The sequence below is a fragment of the Haliaeetus albicilla genome, chromosome 27, assembly GCF_947461875.1.
Source record: "Haliaeetus albicilla chromosome 27, bHalAlb1.1, whole genome shotgun sequence".
Taxonomy (NCBI): domain Eukaryota; kingdom Metazoa; phylum Chordata; class Aves; order Accipitriformes; family Accipitridae; genus Haliaeetus; species Haliaeetus albicilla.
In genome coordinates this window covers 1,167,249-1,188,890 of record NC_091509.1, presented here as the reverse complement: position 1 = coordinate 1,188,890, position 21,642 = coordinate 1,167,249, and the positions used below count along the sequence as shown (strand labels likewise).

Sequence of the window (21,642 nt, the reverse complement as noted above, 5' to 3'; positions counted from 1 at the left end):
CAAAACTGCATGGGAAGGGGAGTAATCATACCCATCTGACTTGTGTGTTTCAGATGGGATTCATACGCTCACCTGCGCCCTGATGCTGCTAAACACAGACCTTCACGGCCATGTAAGTAGTACTTGGAGAGGCATCCTTCCTTTTTTCCTTCCCAGTATAGAGGTCTGTCCCCTTATGCGGGATGTGTTGCTGGAAAATTGAGATAGGATGTCAGAGAGTACTCTGACCAGCTCCAGGGGGAATTTTGGGTGCCAGGCCCAGACCTGGGGACAGTCCTCTTAGTGTCTCACTCCCACACTCAAGCCAAAGGCATATCTCCTGCTGACATCAGTTATCTTGTACAGGCACAGGCAATGCAGCTTTCTTCCCAGGACCAGTTGCATGCATCAGCCCTGTCCCAGGTCTTCATCGCCAGTTTCTGTGGGGCTGGCAAACAGCAGCACCAATTGTGCTGCTATTTCTTGCGGTGCAGACACCTGAGGCTTCTCTCATCCCAAAAACTGCTGCAAGGGAATCAGTACTTTCATGCAGGTCTAAATTTGATCTTTCTTTCCCAAAACATGAACTAAGTCCCAGCTGTTCTTTTTCCTCAAGGTGTAACAGAAAGCCACTAGAGAGTTTCATATCAGAGAGGCCTCTGGACAAAGAGCAGGGTGAGCAGAGCTCAGTGCCCAAAGGTGTGGTTGGAAAACAGCAGAGGCTGTAAGAAGATCTTTCACCACCTTTTAGAGGCTCTTTCAGGCAGCATAGGTTGGATTTGTTCCTAAAAGTGTACAGGGCAGAGCAGAGTGGGAGGGAAAATAACTGCAGAGGGGACATGGGACTGGCCATAGGGGCCAGCACTGGGACATTGTGTACCCTTAGAGACCCCTGTTATAGCATACATCTGGGAGAGGCTATGGGGGTATGGCTTGTTATAGCAGCCTGTGCATGTGAAACCTATGCACCCTTTTTCTGCCCCACAAGCCCGTGATTTCCAAGCTGTGTGATCAGAGTTCTCTTCTGCCTCCAGCTGGTAACAATTCGTTGTGCATCTGCAGAGGCTTGCCCTGATTTTCTCTTCATTAGTCTGTTAATGAGAGGACAGTAGGCCATAACCTAGCTCTGTTTTTGCATACTGGTTTATAATCACCTTTGAAAGGAGCCTTTTTCTGTGGAGGTGGGAAGAGGACATTACGTGAGTGCTCTTCACCTTTGACAGCAAAGATGCAAAGGCCACCAGCTTCACTGGTGCAATCCTGACAGTCCTCCTGGGAGACCGTCCCCATCATTAGGGCACAGATACTGCCTTCATGACTGGCAAGGTACGAACACAGCAGTCAGTGAAGGGAATTACTGGTCTCTGCAAGACCATCCTTTCTGGACATGTGCTGTAGCCTGCACCAAGCTGGCTACAGCTGCCATGGCCTCATCCTTTGAGGAACAGGCAGCCTGCGACCAGTGTTACACTGGCCACTGGGTCCGTTCCCACCCACATGGCTGCCAGTAACATGTCTAGGCGAAGTGTCTCTGCACGCGGTGGGATAGCAATGGGGCTGGCTTCTGGGAGGGTCTCACAAAGCATTCATCCTTCCACCGAAATGGTTGGAGCCAAGGAAATATTTTCATTAAAGCATTTCCTGCAACAGCAAAACAGCATTGTGGCAGAAGGCAAACTATGCAACTTGACTCCAAAGTAATCTTACTATTTTGTCTAGGTTTTTTTAATTTAAAAAAAATCCTAAATATGTCTCTGGGAAGATAAAAATTATTGAAAAGGCCAAAAAAACCCTAAACCTCACCATTTCTATTTTTCATTGACAAGCTGGCTAAGAAGCTTGATAAGAAAAAATGATCTCATGCTATCTAGGCAAAGCAAAAATAGCTTTCTTTTGACCAGGTGTAGAAATGCCCGAGCTTTTCTTTGAAAAATCTTCTCTTTATTTTTCCGCATGTGTAACATTAATTTCTTCTTCTCCTTCTCCTCCTTTTTTTTTATTTCCTTCTGCTCCTGGAACCTCTCTTTCTGCTCTTTAACCCTTTACCAGGTGGTAAGTGCAGTCATTCTAGTGTTTTGCTTTAAAGCACTGGCTTTTGACTTGTTTTTTCTGTGTTAAAAAAAAAAAAGGATTTTTGTTTGTCTGGATTCCTAAGTGGTTGTGCAGTGTCCTTCACTACTTAGCAACCCATTGGCAGCTGATATGCATCACATGAAATTCTCCTTGTGTAAAAAAAACTCCATAAACTGCAGCGTACCTGGGACTGTGTGACTTGACCTCTCACCCCTTTTTGTTAAAGATGCTGTCACGATATTGCATATCACTTGTTATTTTATTTCCTTTTTTAATATTGTGTGTGTGTTTCAGTGTTTTACTGTGCATTGTCATCAAGTGGGAAATTCCTTTGGTTAGGAAAAGATAGTTGATGTGTCTCTGTAAAGGGGCAGTTCCCTACAGCAGTGTGTCTAGGATGGGCTAGTTCACCATTCCAGCAATGACCATCACATATACTGAGTCCAGGGTTAAAAGTAATGAGACTGGCTTTAAAACATGAGATTTGCACCTGGCCACACTGGAGTTTTGCCTTAGTACTGTTGATTTTCTACCACAGGTACACTCAGACCCAGTTTCCAAGCTGTCTAGAAAACTTACTGTCTTTAAAATGAGACACTCCATTTTCATAGAATCACCTGGAGTTGGTGTTTAAAAGCCAGCATTACAAGCCTTGTAGTATAAACCAAGTTGTTGCAACTCTCTACCTTGCTCTGCTGGTGCTGTTTGAGCTCCAGGAGATCTTATGACAAAGTAAGCACTCTTCTGCTCCATCTCTGCTCCTTGGAGACAAAGCTTTGGGATGTCTCCTTTTCAATTGTCACTGTTATCCCTCCTTGTTCAGAACTGCTGGCCATGGAAGGACAGTGACAAATCAACACCTATGCCTCACCAGCACTCATGCTTGCATTTTGGTACTTCAGCAAAGCCCAGCTTCTGGAGTCACATTGTAATGTAACAAGCTTTAGCTTTTGTTCAAAAAGCAGGCCAGCAGCTCTCATGGCCACTGAACAAAGCTTGAAATGGGATCTCTGGCAGCTCCTAACTTCACATGTCCCTCACTATTAATCTTACAAACCCTGTGATATTCTCCTTAAGCCAAGCTTATGGTTTTGTGTTAGCAATAGTGCTGTGTTAGTAGCACTGAGAGAGCAGAAGAGCTCTGAGGTACGAGCAGCTGCTGGTGTCACCTGCAGAATGACACCAGTCTGCCCACAGCAGCTGTGCATGGCCCAGGGGTCACTGGTACCCAAAATTTGCAGGTTTGTTCCCTGCAGTGGGGTGATTTTGTTTCTGCAGCCTAGAACACATCCACTACCAGATCCTTTGGTCCAGTCAGACAAATGACCCTCACTTCATGCTGAAGCGTAAATGTAGTTGTTTGGGTTTTTTTCCCCTGAAGATGAGTGTTTAGGAGAGGTCAAAAGAGCCTGAGTAAAAGCAGGGCCTTCTAGGGGCATGAGGCTCATGCTGGGGAGCTCACAGGAGATGTACTCCACTCACCACTTTGCAGCTGAGATGTTTGATGCCTGGGGCCTCTAGCCCAGAAGCTCAAGTGGTTTAACAGCTCACAGACTGCTGGGGAGAGCACTCCAGATAGCCACCCTTCATGGCCTCTGGCCCCCAGGAACTGTTTCTCCTCTTGGGCCTTTCACACGGCACCTGCTTTTCCCAGGTATGAGCACCCAGCTCCATACTCACTGGCCCAGCCTCCTAAGGCTGGAACTTGGCAACAGCCAAGGGATGCCAGGCTACAGCCCAGAGTCTTCTAGAGGTGGATAGAGCCATCCTGGACACTTCAGGAGATGGTCTGCGATCATCTTGGATGAGTCAGCTCAGCAGCAGATGGCTGAGGCCCAGAGGAGGCAAGAACCCAACTGTAAACAGGGGAGTTAGTTACACTGGTTTGAAACAATGGGGTGGCAGGATCAGCCCTGTCTACCCTCCATCAGATCAATCTCATCCTTCCTAATTTTTTCTTATGCACTCTAACCACCATTGTGCACCTTGTCTCTGCATCTCTCCATTCTCATACACTGTTTGCAGCCGTCCACCTCTGTCTATCCATTCCCATACTGTCTCTATCCATTCATCTAACTATCCATCCCTTCTCATCTATTTAATCCACTGTTTGCTCGCTCACTCTCCATCCAAGCACACCATGCTGATTGTCTGACAGTGATTTCTCATGCTTTGCTGCATGGCCTGGAGCAAGCAAAGATGGGAAGAAGTTCTTTTCTGCCAGGGGGACATATCAGGAATAGTAGCTACGTGTGGCTGTGAAGCAGCCTTGCTGCTTGTTCTATTGCTGGTAAGTGATTGATGCACCACAAAAAATCAAAATGCCCCCATCTGTGTGGCTGGCCAGAAATGAAGATGCATCTCCCTGCCCAGCAGTCCCAGTTCAGCAAGGGATATAGAACATCTGAACACTGAGCTTTGAGGTGTGCAGATACATTCACCTGAAGATTATGTCCACATGTGATGATCTTGCTGAATCAGCAAGGTGGCCTACTGCATAAGAAGGCACCCCACTGCGCCCTCATAGTGACCATTTCCAGAGTTGTTCCTAGGATTCCCTATACTTGCTAAACACTGTTGCAGCGTGTGAAAGCTCAGGCAGCCCCTGGTGCTGGTGCCGTTGATAGTGAGGCAGTTGTGATCACAGAACTGTTTCTTTGCAAGTGTTGATCAAGTGAAGCTGTGAAGTCCGTGTTTTTTTGTTTTCTCTGTTCAGATGGTGTTGATTTGGAGGCACTTGCAGGGCTTTGTATTTGAGTGGCTGGCTCCAGGCCACTTCTCAAAGCAGCAAGCTGAAGTGTTAAGGTATCATTGACTTGAGGTTGTATTGCATCTGAGCCACCCCAGCATCCTGTGCTCAGTCCTACTGACATCCAGCCTGAATCCTGCCCCGACTCTGCAGTGCTTCAACAGTCTTGTCCAACAAGCTGATTCATAGTATTAGCATCCTTGCTGGACCTTTCTCATCACCTCTTCTGGCTGTCAAAGAAAGGGTATGTTTTCATCCTTCTCAATTGCTCAGCAATTAGCTGCTTTTCCACAGTGTGGCTGCTGTCTCCAAGCTCAGAGATCTTGCACAAGAGAAAGAGACAAATCACAGAATAAAAAGCCATCCCCTGGGATTAATATATGTCTTGGACACAATATGTGAGAAACCCAAAGAAGGGCCTGCAAGGCTGGTAACTTATGCCACTTTATCTCACTGTATCCACTCACTTCCTAAAATGTGTTGGCCTCTGCATTCATTGCTGGATCACTGCAACAAGATCTCTGCAGGCAGAAAAACCTGTGCTGTGCACTCTGCTTTCCTGCCTCAAGGCAGGGGTAGAAGTAGTCACCTTCTCTCTGTGCAAAGTAATTTGGTGCCTCAAGGTCTCAGGCAACACACTTACCTCACCTTCAAACTCCCTCCCTTGTGGAAGTTCATTACTGCATTTTTTAATGCACTCTCTTACCCCCCTTCCTTTCTCCATTCACATGCCTTTGTGCTGTTGGCTTTTTTTTTTTTTTTTTTTGGCTGTAATTCACCAGCCAGCAAGTACACAAATCTCTCTTCTCTCTTCTGATAAAACCTAGCTTGTCTGCAGGTTTCCCCACAGCTCTTCTGCAGCTAGTGTACCCCCTGAGCACTAGCTGGCAATAGCCTCTAGCTGTCAGGCATCAGCTGTGCGTCTCCCCTGTGAGAAAGCAGAGAGCCTCATGTTGTGCTGCACTGTCCCAAGGCACTGCAGATTTGTAACAGTGCTTTACTCCTCTTTTTCTTGATCTCTCAAGGGTGCCAGCTCATCTGGAGGTGGCACTGACAGGAGGCATAATTAAGAGTATGAGACAGAGCTGCTCAAAGGCAGTGCTGACTCCCTGTGTAGCCAAAGAGTATGTCTGCACACACAGATGGTGGGTGTGTGGGGGGCCATTGTGGGCTAATCCCAAGGCCTCACTCTTTCCTGATGCTTTCACCTGGGGAGAAGCCTCCAGGTCATCTGTTGTGCATGTTTGTGGGCAGGGGTTTCTGGTGTCAGTCTCTTTCAAGAGGTTATTTTCTTGCACAGAGGACACATCTTGCCCTGCAGGGCACCTGCTATATCATCTGCTGCAGCTTCATCCCCTCCCAGTGACCCAGTGAGGCCCTTCTTCCTCACTGAGTCCCTAAGCAGGCTCCTGGCTCTGCTGTTCTTGGCCATCCTCCCAGGTCCTCCTGGATGGCCACCCTGTTGATACCTTGATGCAAAGTCCACCCAGTGTCAGGATGCTGTTGGGATCTTTAGGACCACTGGTGGCAGCTCGTGCTCTCCTCTCGCTAACTCCATCGTCTGCTCCATGTGGTGTCACCACAGGGTCTGTCCTTGGGGACTTCACTCCAGGGTGTGAAGGCTGCAATATGACATGGCACTGGAGACACCTATCTTTCCTTTGTGGTATCAGACTCCTTTTTCTGAACTCTACAATTCTCACTGACTCCTCCACACCTCTGCTTCACTCCTTTGGAGAGGTAGGATTGCAGGGGAAGGCTTGAAAAAAGGCTGCCTGCCTCCAGCCCCTCGACCCTTGCAGGCTGAGAGTGACTCACCTGCTACAGTGAGAGGTAAAGGGTTTGGGAAGACAGATGCCACAGACTGATATCAGGGATGCCAGATGACCTGGCAGCATCAGCACCAAATAGTCTTGGCATTAGAACCTTGGCATTGTTCCAGGTTGTGAGATTCTCCCAGTGTACATGTATTGCCCTCACATGCCACAGTACTCAAGTTCACGCAGTACCAGTAGCAGGATCATCTCTTCATAATGGCAATCAAAAATAACAGTTTCTGTGAAGGACAAGTAATTGCCCAATGCTGGCTGTCTTCAGATGTTGACACTGCATACTCACACAATTTCACACACGGCAGGCTTGGAGACACATCCAAGCGTTGCAATTTCAAGGCAGTCTGAGTACTTGTCTTGGGTTTTGAGACACAGACTGTGTACCAGGACCAACCTGGAGACCAGAGGTGAGAGCACTTAGAAAGTTTGGAGCAAGAGCTAGAGGGGTTATTTTCAGGTGTTTTATCTCCACCATTAAAAAAGAGGTTATTTGAAAGGTTTGGGTGCTGGCATGAGCAAATAAAGCAAAAAGCACAATAGAAAATCAGAGCAGAAAACCTTTCAGCTTTGAGCTCTTGGGGCAAACCCAGACTTCACCACTACATATAAAATTGTTCTTTAAAAGACACTCTGATTAAAGTCAAAACTCTCCAGAAGTTTAATGAGCTGCTTCTTTGCCTTACAGAATATTGGCAAAAAGATGTCATGTCAACAGTTCATAGCAAACCTGGATGGCCTGAACGATGGGAAGGACTTTGCAAAGGATTTGCTGAAGGTAACATGATATAAATAGATAGTGGGATACTGTCATTATTATTGTAGTGCCACCTAGTCCTGCTGAGACACTCTGAGCCCTTGAATCAGCATTTTTCAGTGCACAATTGTTTCGTTAGAAGAATTGTAACCCACATGGATATCTTCTTCTAACTCACAGTGAGCCACCAGAGGTCTGTTCCCTGGTGGTGTTTTATCCAGATTTGTGTCATATCTGTCCTCAGAGCATACCAGGGGTCCCTCTGCCCCATGGTAGCTCTGTGATGCAGCAGACAATGTACAGAACAAGGTACCCTCTGCCCCCAAATATGACCATCTGGCACTGATACTTTTATCTGGCTTTACTTCCATGTAATTAGATGTAGTGTTCCAACACAACTAGTTCAGTACCATGGGATATTGGTTGAACACCGCAAAGTGAGTATTTTCTCCTTCCATGTGGTTTAACACCACCACTGTTGCCTGCACCTGCTGCAGATCCAGCAATCTGACCTGGATTTTGCTGTATGGAAGGAGGTTGAAACGACCAGTGCCATATCGGGGGTGTCACATCATGCTTTAGACGACACCCCCACCTCCCAGCAGACCTCACCCTACCTCACCCCTCAGTGTGGTCAGGGCCACTTCCACATTTTGTTTTCCTAGCCCATTCCTGCTTCTTTCTCACTGACTCAGGGAAGTAACTGGAATTTTGCACAGGAGGAACTGGAAAAGTTGATCCCCAAGGTCATTCATTCCTACCCTGCTTCTCAGGGCAGCATTCAAGCCTCCACTGTCCTTTTCCCCTAGTCAAGACACTGGAGGTGTCTTGGTGTACCCCAGAGTCTTCTATCATCTTTGTGTAGGCCAGGATTCACTCAGGACTAGTTGCAGCACCTAGAATTAGTCAAAAATATCATATACAGGCTCCTGACCAAGGCTGGCTGCCAGATCCCTCTGCTGCTGACATGTCCAGTCCAATACCTAGCATGGCACATAGACAAAAAAGGGTCGAGCAGGACACCAGTTGTCTGTCTCATTGGTGAATACTTCTCCAGGACAGTTCAGCAAGGAAGGTATCTCTCCAAGAACACAAGGCAGAGTGTGGAGGAGATGGTCTCCACCACCCAGACATGTCTTCCATGAGAGACACAGCTAATACCATGTTCTTGTTTCAGACACTATATAACTCCATCAAGAATGAGAAGCTGGAGTGGGCCATGTAAGTATACATTAAGCATTTGAGAGAGAGTGTGTCTTTCAAAGTAGCTCACAGGTCTTGAGTCATGTTTTTAGCCGCAGAAGCTCCCAGAACTTTTCCTGCCAAGCCCTTAAGCAGTGAAGTCCCTCCTGTAGGCAAGTTAGATTTATTTATGGCTTAGACACAAAAGCAGATGGGGAAGTTGGTGGCAGCCAGTGGACACAGGGTCCACAGGCATGATCTAAAGGAAGGGAATGCCCTCTTTGTTTACTATTACACCTATAAAATGCTGGTCCCACTCCAGGTGCTTCAGAGGTCTTTGCACAAGGAGCTCAAGATTTGGGGTTATTTTGGTCACTGAGACTTTCCATCTCTTCCACATAGTTTCTTCTGGAAGTAGTATCAGAGAATCACTCAGGCAGGAAGGGACCTTGCGAGATCTCCAGTCCAGCTTCCTCCTCGAAGTATGGTCAACACTGAATTCAGACCAGGATGCTCAGGGCTTTGTTCAGTTTGATCCTGAAAACCTCCAAGGATAGAGAACCCACAGCCCCTCTGGATCCATGAACCAATGCTTAATTATTCTGAGAGTGATATTTTTTTCTTATCCATTTGAAACCACTGTTGTTTTGACTTCGCCCACTGTCTCTTGTCCTCCTGTCATGCACCATAGTGAAGGACCTGGCTTTGTCCCCTCGATAACCTCCTCACACATATTGGAAGGCTGCCATGATGTCCCCCAAACCCATCTCTTCTCTAGGTTGAACAAGAGCAGTTCCCTTAGCCACTTCTTACATAGCAAGTGCTCCAGTCCCCAGGCATCTTAGTGATCTCTGCTGAACTCTCTCCTTGTTTATGCCCTTTCCTGTATTGGGGGCCCAATACTGTTTGCTGTATCAAGATATGATGTTATGAGTGCAGAGTAGAGGAGGATGATCAGTTCTCTTAGCCTCCTCACTGTGCCGCTGTTACACAGCCCAGAATGCTCTTGGCCTCTGTTTCTGCCAGGACACACTGGCTGGCTCCTGTTCATCTTCCTGTTCACCAGGAGTGCCAGGGCCTTTTCTGCAGAGCTGCTCCCCAGCCAGTCAGCCCCGGCCAACCCTCCTTCAGGACCAGTGCAGTACTAGGGTGTTGCATTTGGTGAGGCTCCCGTCCCTCTGAGCGGTGGCCCTGCACCTCTCATTTTTATGTCGTCCACAAACTCAAGATGTACTCTGTCTCCTCCAGATCATCATTTGTTACTCTGAAACAAGTCTGGGAACAGCTAGCATGGTGGCCTCCGTGACAGGTTCACGCAGCACCTTCCTCAGCCCTTTCCCTTGCTCTGCTACCCACCCCCTGCCCAGAGCACAGACCAGGACCCTCAGCAAGGGGTGTGCTGTGCTCCCCAGCCCCAAAGCCTCCCCACCACTGCTGTGGGGAAGCCCATGACAGACCTGGGGCCTTAAGCTAACACAGTGGACATTTCTCTTCTCTCCTCTCCTCTCCTCTCCTCTCCTCTCCTCTCCTCTCCTCTCCTCTCCTTCTCTCCCCTCCCCTCAGATCTCTCTTGTCTCCAGAGGGTTGTGGAACTGAGCAGGATGTTCTGGACCATTAGCTCTATCACCTGCTCTTCTCCTCATATTGTCCTGGCCAGAAAAGTGTCTGGAGACAGTTTGATCCTACCTCCCTCCCCAGCTACCTGGGTCAAGCTTTGCAGAGCAGGAGCCTCCATTGCCAGCCATGCCCCCAATGGCAGTGCTCACTGTGGGCCAGTGTCTCCTTTGGAAAGGACACAGCCAGCCGGTGGCCCTGGAAGGGCAGTGGTTTCTTAGTGGGTCACGTAGCATCAGTTTCACTTTAAAAATAATTTTGCGTGGCATCTATGTGAGAGGAAAGCAGCAATGCCAGCTCTGCAGCAAAGGCCGCATCAGCGGGTGGACGTAGTCACGAGAGGGAGCCCTGCAGCTCCGCAGAAGGTGCCGGTGGGACAGTTTACGTAAGAGGAGTTCAGCAGAAGTGCATCTGCTCGCTGGATGTGGGCAGTGGTTACACAACGCCTGCCAGCACATGCTCCCTGGCTTGAGCATATCCGAGGGATGTCAGCCCCCCGCAATGTCCTGCTGCAGCGGTGCAGTTCCACTCAGCAGCATCTAGCCCCCCTCTTGCCCTCCTCCACCCACCCCACTTGTATCCTTGCACCCCCTCATTCACCCCACACTGACCTGGGACCTGCCTTGCTGCAGGGTGTCCTGCTTGGTTGCAGATGGACAGGTTGCAACACGAGAGACCTCTCAGCTCCTCTGCTGTGGGACAGATGCTCCCTGACACGGGGTACCTGTTTTTCTTTCGGAGATGTGGCACTGAGTTGTAACCTTGCACAGGCGAGACCCTCTTCTCCCTGCTTGCTTCTGCCTTCTGTCCTTGCCCATCCCAGGGAATAAAATGCCCTTGCTCACAAAGCCCAACTGGACAGGCAGGTATATGACCACCAGCAAGCAGGAGCTCAGAGGGTGCAGCTCAGAGAACTGAGCCCCGCTAACTCCCCACCCAGGTGCAGTGTCTGGGCTCTGCCTAAGCCTCAGGACTCCTGTGGGTGCTGAGGGCTGAGAAATCATCCTTCTCTTCCAAGAGGTGTCTGATGCTTTGGCCATGTACTTGCTGCAGGTGGGAAAGTGTGGGATTTTTACTGCTTACATCCCAGCTAGTGGATTCATCCCTGAGTCACTCCTCAGCTGAGGTCCCAATCTAATCTGCAACCTAAGGTGACCACTCATACCATTTAGACATTGACATGTATCACACAGGGCAGAAATTCCCTGTTTGCTCTCCCTCCTTAATGTCCCAGGGACACTGGGAAATATCACTTCCCATACAAGTTCTAGTTGCTATTTGCCAGATTATGTTTTACTCCAACCAGGAAGAGGCAGGCTTGGTGGAGTCAGTGGACACTTCCATAAGCTGCTCAGCCCATGCTGCCCAGGGTCCAGGACCAGGAGATCTGTGAGAAGAAGCAGTTTTTATGGAAATGACCAGCACTTCTTGCTCTCTGCTGGCCCACCCTGAGGACACAAATGGGGAGCTGATGTATAATCTGTTCCAGGGTTTGTGATTTTTTGATCAAGTGGCCCATCTCCCTAATGTCTGCAGAGCTTTTGCTCCTTAGAGATGCAGAGGACATTCCTCAAGCTCCTTCAGCACCTAGGAGGCCCCAGGGACTGCCTCTCAGAGGTTGAGAAACCCCAGTGATACCTGGCCTGCAGCAAAAGACCTCCTTAAGCTCTGATTTTAGGGCACAAAATTGGAGACTGTCCCTGTGAAATGCTTGTAGTCCTCAGAAATGGTGTGTCTGCTGTTCCCTGGTGTTCAGACAAGCACCCATTCCCTTACCTGTTTTGAGTAACCTCACAGTGGGACCACTGGGACAGTTACCTGCCACCCATGCTCCTCCCAGCTATGTCCAGGTCACCACTGTTGGCACACTCTGTGTGTTACAGTCCCTGCGTCTCCTTTCATTTTCTTTCTCTGACTAGCCTTGTAATAAATAACTCTTTTTAAAACCGAAGCAGATAGTGCACACTGTGACCCAACCCACGTGTCCTCCACTCAATCTCTTCTCTGACTTTGTTTCCAAGTGATGAGGACGAGTTGAGGAAATCACTCTCGGAGCTGGTAGATGACAAATTCGGAGCCAGTGCGAAGAAAGTGACAAGGATTGTTGACAGCAGCAACCCCTTCCTGGACATCCCCCAAGCGCTGAACGCAGTCACCTACAAGCACGGTGTCCTCACACGTAAAACCCATGCAGACATGGATGGGAAGAGAAGTACGTGTTAATGGGACAGGAGGAGATGTGCCCCAGGCAGTACCAGAACCTTGCCCTAGCTTTCTTTCTGGCTCTCCTGCTGAAGGCATTTCCTCACTGCATCCCAGGGAACACAAGAGAGATCCCTAGATCCATGAGTGCCAGGGCAGAGGGAAAAGAGGGTGTTTTGAGGCATTTATAGACATGACTGTTTTCAGGAGGCCTCAGTCTTCCCTTCTCACTGCCAAGGAACCTAACAGTGCCTGTCCCACACAGATAAACCTGGTCTTCCATCCTGTTCATGGGCATAATCCTGAATCCCACACTCTGAGCAATGGGGTGAGGGTGTTTCCACAGCAGTTGTCCACCCCAGCCCTGACCTTGGGGACAGTCTGGTCTTTGAAGTTTTGTTGCTGTCCATATTCTGCCATGTGCTAGAAACAGCTGCCATGTGCTGGCTGGGCAACAGGATGCCTCCTAGCTCTGCTGTCAGCATATGGGATTACAGAAAAGGTAAAGGAAAATATATTTGGGAACTGTTAATGAGCAGAGATTAATGAAACCTTGGATAACCCCTTTTGCTAACTGATATGATTGGCCCAGTCACTGCAGCTGATTAAAAGTCTTGAGTAGAGATTACCACCAAAGGCCTCCCTTGCTTCCAGCACTTTCTTAATAGCCCATGCCTAGAGGATTAGCTGTCTTGTGGTGATGTAAATGGCTCCCCTCACCTCCCACCCCTCTCCAGCTTCCAGCAAGCTCTCTGTCCCCAAGTCCATCAAGACGGCTGGTGTTAATGCTCCCTCCTCAGTGGAACAGAAGCTGCCTTATCCAGGGTATGTCTGCCTAACTAATCTGAAGCAGAGGAGCTCAGGGAATGTCTCTGCTCCTCAAGCATTTAGTCCAAGGAACATGAACCTGGGTTTGGAGGAGCAGGCACTTCCTGCACGTGTCCACTGGTACCCCTATACCAACTCATCTCTGGTTTTGACCTGCTTGTGTTCCTGCTGGGAGGCTGCATCTCCCAGCCCATGCCTCTCAAACACATGTCCCTGCAGACAAGCCACTCATAAGCAATAGCTTGGAGGTGTATGAGCTCTGGGCATCACTGCATGCCTCTGGTGTGTCAGGAGAAGGGTTGGTTTTGCCAGAAATGTGAAGGTCAAGCAGCACTAGCAGAAGCAGACATATATAATTAAATGTTCTTCCTTTTTTAGCTCCCAGAGGAAGAAGAGGTTGGAAGAAATTTTATGCTGTGCTTAAAGGGACCATCCTTTATTTACAAAAGGTAACTGTGGTGGACTATCCCATATGCTGTTTCATGCTGTCTCCAAAACAGTCATGCTGTCCTAAGCAGGAGACCCATAGATGCAAGTAGAGGTGAATCCATGTCCTAATGCATGCATGCACATCTACAGAGCACCTCCAGAGACCAGTATACAGAACTGGAGGATGCCATCATCTTTGGTGGTGGTGTTCATGCTAAGGGCACTATTCACATCCTGAAAAGAGGGCTATACAGAAGAAGTATGAAAGAGGGAATATTGAGGCAAGATTTCTGCAGAAGTGTCCCAGCAAGTAGGAGCTGTTGGGGAGGATGAATGAACAGGTGATACGGAATAGGTGAAATAGGATGTTGGAGAGACATGAATAGGAAGCTGAAGAGGTGGAGCATCAGACCAGTCTTATCCTGCCTATTTTTTTATTTGCTGGCATAGATCTGATTATGAGCAGCTTCACTGAGTCTGGTGTGGACCATGCTTAAAGTTTCTCTTCTCCTTCAGGACCTTGCCGAACTGGGTCCTTCCATGGGTTGCCAAGTGACACTTTCTGGCTCTCTTCATCTCTGTTTGTTCTGTAGCCACCTCTAGTCAACACAAGTATGAATGCCAGGTCCTCATGGGAGGCAAAGTCACCATGGAAGGGCTTCCCTGCATGCTATAGCATTCAGCTCTCTGCCTTTCAAGACACTTGGATGCTAGGAGGATTTCCATGGATAGTCTATTCTGTGGGAAAATCCAAGGAGCCTGGATAGGGGCTCACTTGAATGTCAGTGTGAGCCAGCCAGGGATGCCAAATGTCTGTTCATCATGCAACAGCATAACCCACTGAACTAGGTCTGAACTACCTTAGTAGCACTTGCTGTGCAGTAACCCGTTGAACTCACCTTGCTGGAACAGCACTCCCTGTGGGTAGATGTTTCTATGTATTGCAGCATTATCTCCAAAGCAATGTCAGTAAACAAACGTTGGATTATATAAGAAAGGCAGAAAGATCCTCAGGGCAGCACGGAATTATGACTCAGAGCTCGTAGCACACCCCAACGATTCTCGTGTTTTGCCAGATTCTATGGCACATGTCACAAAGCCAACAGAAATCTGGCAGCAGCCAATCGTAATTTACAGTACAGGTTGCTCTTAGCCAAGTGGTATTTTTACAGCCTTGCCACTCTTTCCTGAAGCTGAGGGAAGCTGCAGCGTACAGGAGAGCCCAGATCTCCAGCCCTCTAAGTGTGGCATTCTTCAAGTCAGTGGCACTCTTACATCTCAGTCTCTTGTCTTGTTAAAAGTCTCCACAAAGGGTCCACCGAAGAGGTCCTCATGCTGACCATGGGTGATGCATGAGGATTTAACTTGTACAGCGCTACCATCAACATTTAATTTTATGACAGTTTTTCTATGGAAAAAAACCCAACAATTTCATCAAAATCACAGGAACCATTTAGATCTAAATGAATTTTTTACCAAGGACTTCTAGGGCATGTCTCTTGGGATAAGTCTGTTGAGGGGGTATATATCTGGAATAAAATACACCTTCAGGACAGAATTTTCTTCCCATGCTGGACCAAAATCCAGATTAGTGAAGATTTTCTTGACTGCTTGGACACCACTAGAAGGAGCCATGAAGACAACACTGAGTGTCATTGCTGCTGATGGGGCAGAGGGGTTGGGTTTTCTTTGCTGTACAAGGCTAGCAGCAGTAACCAGCCCGACTATTACCATAGTTCATTATGTTACTACTAGGTGTTTAGAATTTAAAAAGAGAGTGAGGATGAGATTGATGTGGCAGTTAGAGGGCCAATGTTCTTGACTAGATGACCTTCAGGAGCAAATGGTTAAGAGACTGAGGGCTTTCTTTACGAACAAGGACTGAAGAAGAAAAACACCTAAGATTTGGCTAGGTTATGAAAATGCCTGATAAATAACAGCCATGACTGATGTGTAATTAGCAGGAGGGACTGGAATTGCCAAGGGTGCCCCAAGGAAGTAGCATTTGGAACAACAACAAAAATTAACCTGAGGAATGCTTGGGCAAAGGATTTGGGCAAAGAGGGGTTTCTTAGTCATGAGCTGCTGCCAGACTGTATATGGTCCTCTTCAGAGGATTCCTTGGGCTGGGCTTGGCTGTAGACAGTGTCTATCATCAGGCTTACAGAGACCGGACAGAAGGATGAGACCACAAAGACAAAGTCCTTGCCCTGCCACTTCCAAATATTCCCAGCACCACAACAGAGAGTGGATAAACATCCATCTGCCCTGTCGATTCTTAGTGCAATTTCTTGCCTATGGGGTGGTTTGCAGAACAAGAGAGTTGCACAATACAGGAAGGAAATGGTGTGCAGCCTCCCAAGCTCTCAGTGGAAGATGCCTGCAGATAAACATAAGATAGAAGCTGGCTTGAGCACAAATCACTGGGAAAAGATTTTCTGATGTGAAGATAGAGGAGAAAGTACCTGCTTCCAGGCTCACCTGATGCCATGAAGCACAGGTTCAGCCTGTTCCAGTTTTTTGCTCAGACCAAACCAAGGATCTAGTCTTTAATAGGAAATTCCCCGAAGTTTAATAGGAAACTCTTCTCAATTTCATTTTGGGGAGCAAGTTGAGTAGACGTAAGAGTGAGAGAGTGAGGGAAGGAGGTGGGAAGGAAGCCCTGGGGAGGTAGGTGTGTAGAAAGGAGGAATGGCCAGATACAGAGGGACGTGGACATAAGATAGGCAGAAGAATGGGTAGGTGGGTGGACAGGTAGAAATCAGTCTGTTAGAAGCAATTCAGGCAGCAGCCATAAACCTGCTGATGTAGAGATGTCACATGTCATTGACTCGCCAGTGTTAATTGCTGGATTAGCGTGTTCTAGCATAGTCTGCTGAAGCAATTGCTTGATCCCCTAAAGGGATGCAGCACAGTCTTGAGGAAGAAATGCAGGTTTGGGAGCAGGGCACACCTCTCCTGCGCTCTAATCTGCACTGGGCATTGACTCACTCCATGGCCTTTGGCAACTTACTTCACCTCTGTGAAATGGGGATAATAACCCTTAATCACCACACGTAGAGGGGTGTTGAGAGGAATGATGGAGAGCTATAAAGCATGCAATGCTTTTATATGGAAGTACTGGAAAGGGTGCAGGTCTTCCCACAGGGTCTGCCCTTGCAGCCCCCAACCATGAAGGAGTTCTCAGCACAGCCCTGAGCCATGGATGCTGTGCCATGCAGGCAGGCCCTTGCCGTGGTAGTGCTACTTGGAGCGCCAAGTTCATGACCAGACTGAAAAGGGCGCAGTGGTTACTTTTCCTCATTAAATGGTTTCTTTAGGCTGGTAGATGTGAGCTGAAAAAAAGGAAAAAGAGGAAAACCCACTCACAAGCCAGAGCATGAGAAATCTCTGTATCTCCATGTCCATATTCACATCACTGCTCAGGACTGGTGCTGAGTCCAGAGGAGAGGGCAGCAGGACCAATACACTGGATTCTCTCACCCCATCCAGGTGCCCCATGAAGGCAGGCCCAAGAGATCGATGCCTTTTCTTGAAAAAACAAGCTTTGAGCTGGGGAGCTCATTTCAGTTGTGGATCTCCCACCACCTGCTCACAGAAGCGGGCAGTAGGGGAGAGCTGGCATCAGAAGAGTGAACCAAAGACACCACGGAGCACTGCCATGGCAGAAACTAAGCCCAGACAAGGGGGTGGTTGTGCATGTTTAAGCAGAGCCTTTGTGCGGGCAGGAGAGGCACATGAACGGAGAGTCTGTCTATACCATCAACGTTAAAAACTGAAAGTGAATTAAATTAATTTAGAGGGATTCCGAAACAAAACATCCACACTTGGGCTCAATTCCTGCAGAAGATAGCCCCAAAACAGACCCTGAAAATTGCTGACCCCCACCATCCTACACCTGGAGAATCGAGGGAAAAATAAACATGTCACCATTCTAGGGCTGGGGGCTAAGTGTAACTGGAAGGGTGTGGTATAGCATACCTTACCCATTTCCCAGTGACAAGTACCTGTGTGAACAGTGCAGGACACATAAGACAAAAATTCAACAGCCCTGTGATACCAAATTAACCCCTTTGCAAGGAAATGTATGGCAGGATAACACCATGAAAAAAGTGAGAGTGAGGTTAGCAGTGCTATAGCATGGACTAACCACTGCCTGAAGTTCCTCCAAATACGATACTGCTTTTGTTTTAGTATAAATGAGTTTCATTGAGATTTAAACCAGAACTCCTTCACTGAAAGTGTCTGTGTTACTGTTATGTTTTTGGACACATCTCTTCCTCAGCAGCAGTTTATGCACACACTTAAACTTACATCAAAGCTCAGAAAGGGAGTGAGGCAAAATGTAGAGAAGCTGCTGGAAGCTTTATAGCAGAGCTGACATGCTTTGCTGAAGGGCAATGGGATTATTCTCCAGGGGAAGGCTACGCAGTGTAGCCTACATTACGGTATAAGTGCTGGGCACTGTGACAGCTCCAGCCATGTGTGTGTGGCATCATGCAGCCTTGGAGCTGTTTGTGGAGGCTGCCTGTTTAAGAGCACCTAGAAGTGTCCCAGTATCGGCAGCAGTACATATCATCATGACTACTGCAGCACAGGCATTAAAATGAACTTCCTGGCAGAGCCAACCCATGCAGAAGTGAGCCTCCAGCACCATGCACTCCTGCAAACACAGCCTGTTTCCACCAGCAGGGAGGCAGAAGGTAGAGAGAACCTGCTTGATTGAACCTTACGCTGATTTACTGAGCCCAGTGGTAGAAAAAGAAGATTTGGCTTTTCCTTACAGCTACATTGATGCCTGTGAGCCTGAAATCAGTAGAGGCAATACACGATGATACCATTCAAGGCGAAGATCTGCATTAATCAAACTGGTTTGCAACCATGGCAGTTTCTCCTTGTCACGTGCCATTAAGCCTAGCTATTTGCACAGTATTTTCAGAAAACTTATCTTGAAATAAGAGATCGTGGGCATCACAGCCAGATTTATTCAGATCCAAAGAGCTTCAGCCTTGAAAAACATCCAGAGTTAGAAGTCTCTACAGTGTATGACGCCTGAGTGGCAATGTCTTCCTCAAGCAACTATTTCTCTCCAAGTGGGGTAACATATTAGGTCCTCATAAGGCAAAGCACGTGTTTTTCTTTGTTAAAAGGCTAACAGCCCATTCCTCTGCCTACTGAAATCCCCACTGTGGAAAGGTCATCTATACCGCCCAGTGGCGTAGCCCATCTGAATGTCATCCTGAACACAGGGTGCCTGCAGCACCCACCCCTTCCTCTCCTGGAAAGCCAGGGCTTTTCTCTGGGGTTCACCCTTAAGAAGGAAGTTGCATGCGCCAGGAGCCCATGCCAGACATTTCTGGGCTCTGGGGCCCACGGCATTTCTTTTGCACAAGACCAAGTATCACATGCTGGTGAACACAGTATGGCAACCACTCTCCCAGATGGGATCATTGCTTCAAAAAAGGAGGGAAGGAAACCCTTCAGAAGCTTATTTCCCATCAGGAGCAAGGGTCTGGGTGACCCAAATCTATGGGCTGGGGAGTGCTGGCCCCTGGGCTCTGAAGAGCAACAGAGGGGAGACCTTTCTGACCCTACACCAGAGAATAGCCTTACTGACCAGGGTTAGCAACCAGGAGACTGTAGCATGGCTTTTCCCTGAATGGCTGGATTTGTACCACCAGGACAGAGGAAAAAAAACATCTTTTTGCAAATTTGCACAACAGACCAAGCTCTAGCTTAAAAGCTAAGGAAGGGCTGGGAGACATAGACCACCGCCATTGGACAGAGCTGCCCCTGTGCTGACAGCCAAGGACAGTCAAGGAAATCAAAACATAAGGGCAAATTAGTCCTGTAGGTTTGCACTGTAATCAGCAGGGCAAGGGAGGCCCTTCCAGGGACACCCTGTCTTGACATGGCGTCTAACATGGTCAGGGGCGGTGGGGTGGTGGTTTGTTTTAGCCAGGGCCAGGTTTTCTTATATCCACCTATCTACGTGTGCATGCATCCATCCATCTGTCCATCCTTCCATCCCACCACCCGGCTGGACCAGCTGTTGAGCTGGCAAGGGTGCAGAGTGGGAGGGAGGGTATCACTTTAACTGGCTGAGAGCTCAGTCACTGGGAAAGCAAAGGGTAAACACAGGATTGATTGAATTCCTTTTTTTCCTAACAAGTGCTGTGCCAAGATCATCCTTTTAGAATCCCATGTTTGACATTTTCTATCTGTTTATAAAAAATATACATATATAGTTATTGCTACATTCCCTACTTGTGTGAAATTGTCCTTCATTGGAGAAACTAAAGCAGGAATACAGGGAATGCTGCTGCAATTTGCAAGTGCCAGTCTAATGAATTACATGAGAGACCATGCCAAAGGGGCAAACATACTAATGAGGGACCAAGCATGGTTCAGGTGGGCCACGCTCAGTCTGACAACTGCCCAGCTAGACCCACACCTGCACAGAGATGTACTGGCTGCAGGAATGCTGCTGTTCCAGGGCTGCCCGAGACGGTGCAAAACCTGAGCCCAGATCCTCCACCACACAAAGCTGCAGCAGGCGCTCACTAATACCTGCCAATGACTGGGAGTTGCATCCCGGCTTGAGCTCTGTGCTCTGGGTGAAGTTCTGCAAACCTGGCCCTGTCTTGTGCCTTCCCCCAAAGCCCCAGGCTTGTGCCGTGTTAGAGACAACTATTGATAATTACATTTAAAACTTTCATCTCCTTCTTCACATCTTCCCAGTGAACTTAATGATGGAAGAAGTTGCCAGATGTTAATTATTATCATTATCAGCTCCTAGCATTTACTGTACAAAGCAGTGCTTTTCCTGGTCTCAGCACTCTGTGATTATAGCACAGAGACAAAGGCAGGTTCATTAAAGTAGCCCGCAAATGTTACTGTTGTCATTATCCAATTAACGTTCCTCTTCACAGGATGAATATAAACCTGACAAAGACCTCTCTGAAGTGGATCTGAAAAATGCCATCCGTGTGCACCACGCCTTAGCCACGAAAGCCTCTGACTACAGCAAGAAGTCCAATGTGCTCAAGCTGAAGACAGCTGACTGGAGAGTCTTCCTCTTCCAGGCCCCGTAAGTACCAGCTCTTCCTGCAGACCCTGGACCAGCAGCCTGGCCTCCAGCCACCACCAGACTCCCTCCAACCTGGCCAGATCAACACACACATTAGGGGAAAAATCTGGGGGGGGGAAGGAAGGTGCTGAGCAGGAGGGTTAAGGGTGAGGTCTGTAGGGCTGTGCAAAGGACTTGGTCACGGGGTCGGTTTCTACCTGTCACTCTTGGTAGCTGTGTGTCAGTCCTGGAGGTCCTTTCTCATCTGTCACCAAGGTGGGCTGGAATATAAAGGGCTGAGTAAAGGGCTCACCTTACTAACTTCTATTGTCAGTCTGTGGAAGGGAAAAAAACTATGTGGTACATTGAACTAGGGAGCTGATGTTCCTCTTGTCAGCTTTTGATGGCGAAACTGTCTAAAGCTCATTAAAGAAGTCTCCCCAGCCAGGCTAGATCTTCTTTCTTCCTTAGTCCATTGCAGAGGAAAGTTGCTCTGCTAGTAAGTGTCATGTGTCATCACCAAGAGTCATCTTCTGTCTGATGTTTTCCTTGTTTCCTGCTGAGATAGGTGATATTGTCTGTAAGTTGGGCTGAGGTACTAACATCAAGCTAAAGCTTGACATCTGAATTTGTGCAGTGAAAGCCCACTTGAAAGCTGGGGGAAGCAGTGCCTGAACAGATCTGATGAGGGACCCTGGGCAGTGTCCCATGAATGACACAAATGAGGGATCCACCCTGCTCTGTGGGACCTCTGTTGTTTGCCTCCCACTCTCCAAAGAGCAGGATATCCTTGGCCCTTTTCACCATGCTACCTCTCCCCAGCTCCTCAGGGAAGGCAATCAGAGCTGATGAGGAAGGCAGGACTGCCAGGGCTTCAAGAGGCAGACAACAGCCTTGAAATCATTAGGGCACTGTAAAGGAGCCAATTAGG

General features: G+C 48.2%; 1 protein-coding gene across 8 annotated transcripts in view; it reads left to right on the top strand.

The window, feature by feature from the left end:
* The window catches only part of PSD2 (pleckstrin and Sec7 domain containing 2), a 90,226-nt gene that overhangs the window by 63,721 nt on the left and 4,863 nt on the right, over positions 1-21,642 (top strand). For 7 of the 8 annotated variants that reach the window (XM_069772927.1, XM_069772930.1, XM_069772928.1 and 4 more), the window contains 6 exons: positions 54-114; positions 7,318-7,408; positions 8,565-8,608; positions 12,205-12,395; positions 13,592-13,662; positions 20,575-20,732. In XM_069772927.1, the coding sequence (XP_069629028.1) occupies positions 54-114; positions 7,318-7,408; positions 8,565-8,608; positions 12,205-12,395; positions 13,592-13,662; positions 20,575-20,732 (616 nt within the window). The remainder of the gene's footprint in view (positions 1-53; positions 115-7,317; positions 7,409-8,564; positions 8,609-12,204; positions 12,396-13,591; positions 13,663-20,574; positions 20,733-21,642) is intronic. The other variant, XM_069772931.1, reaches the window with a different exon arrangement.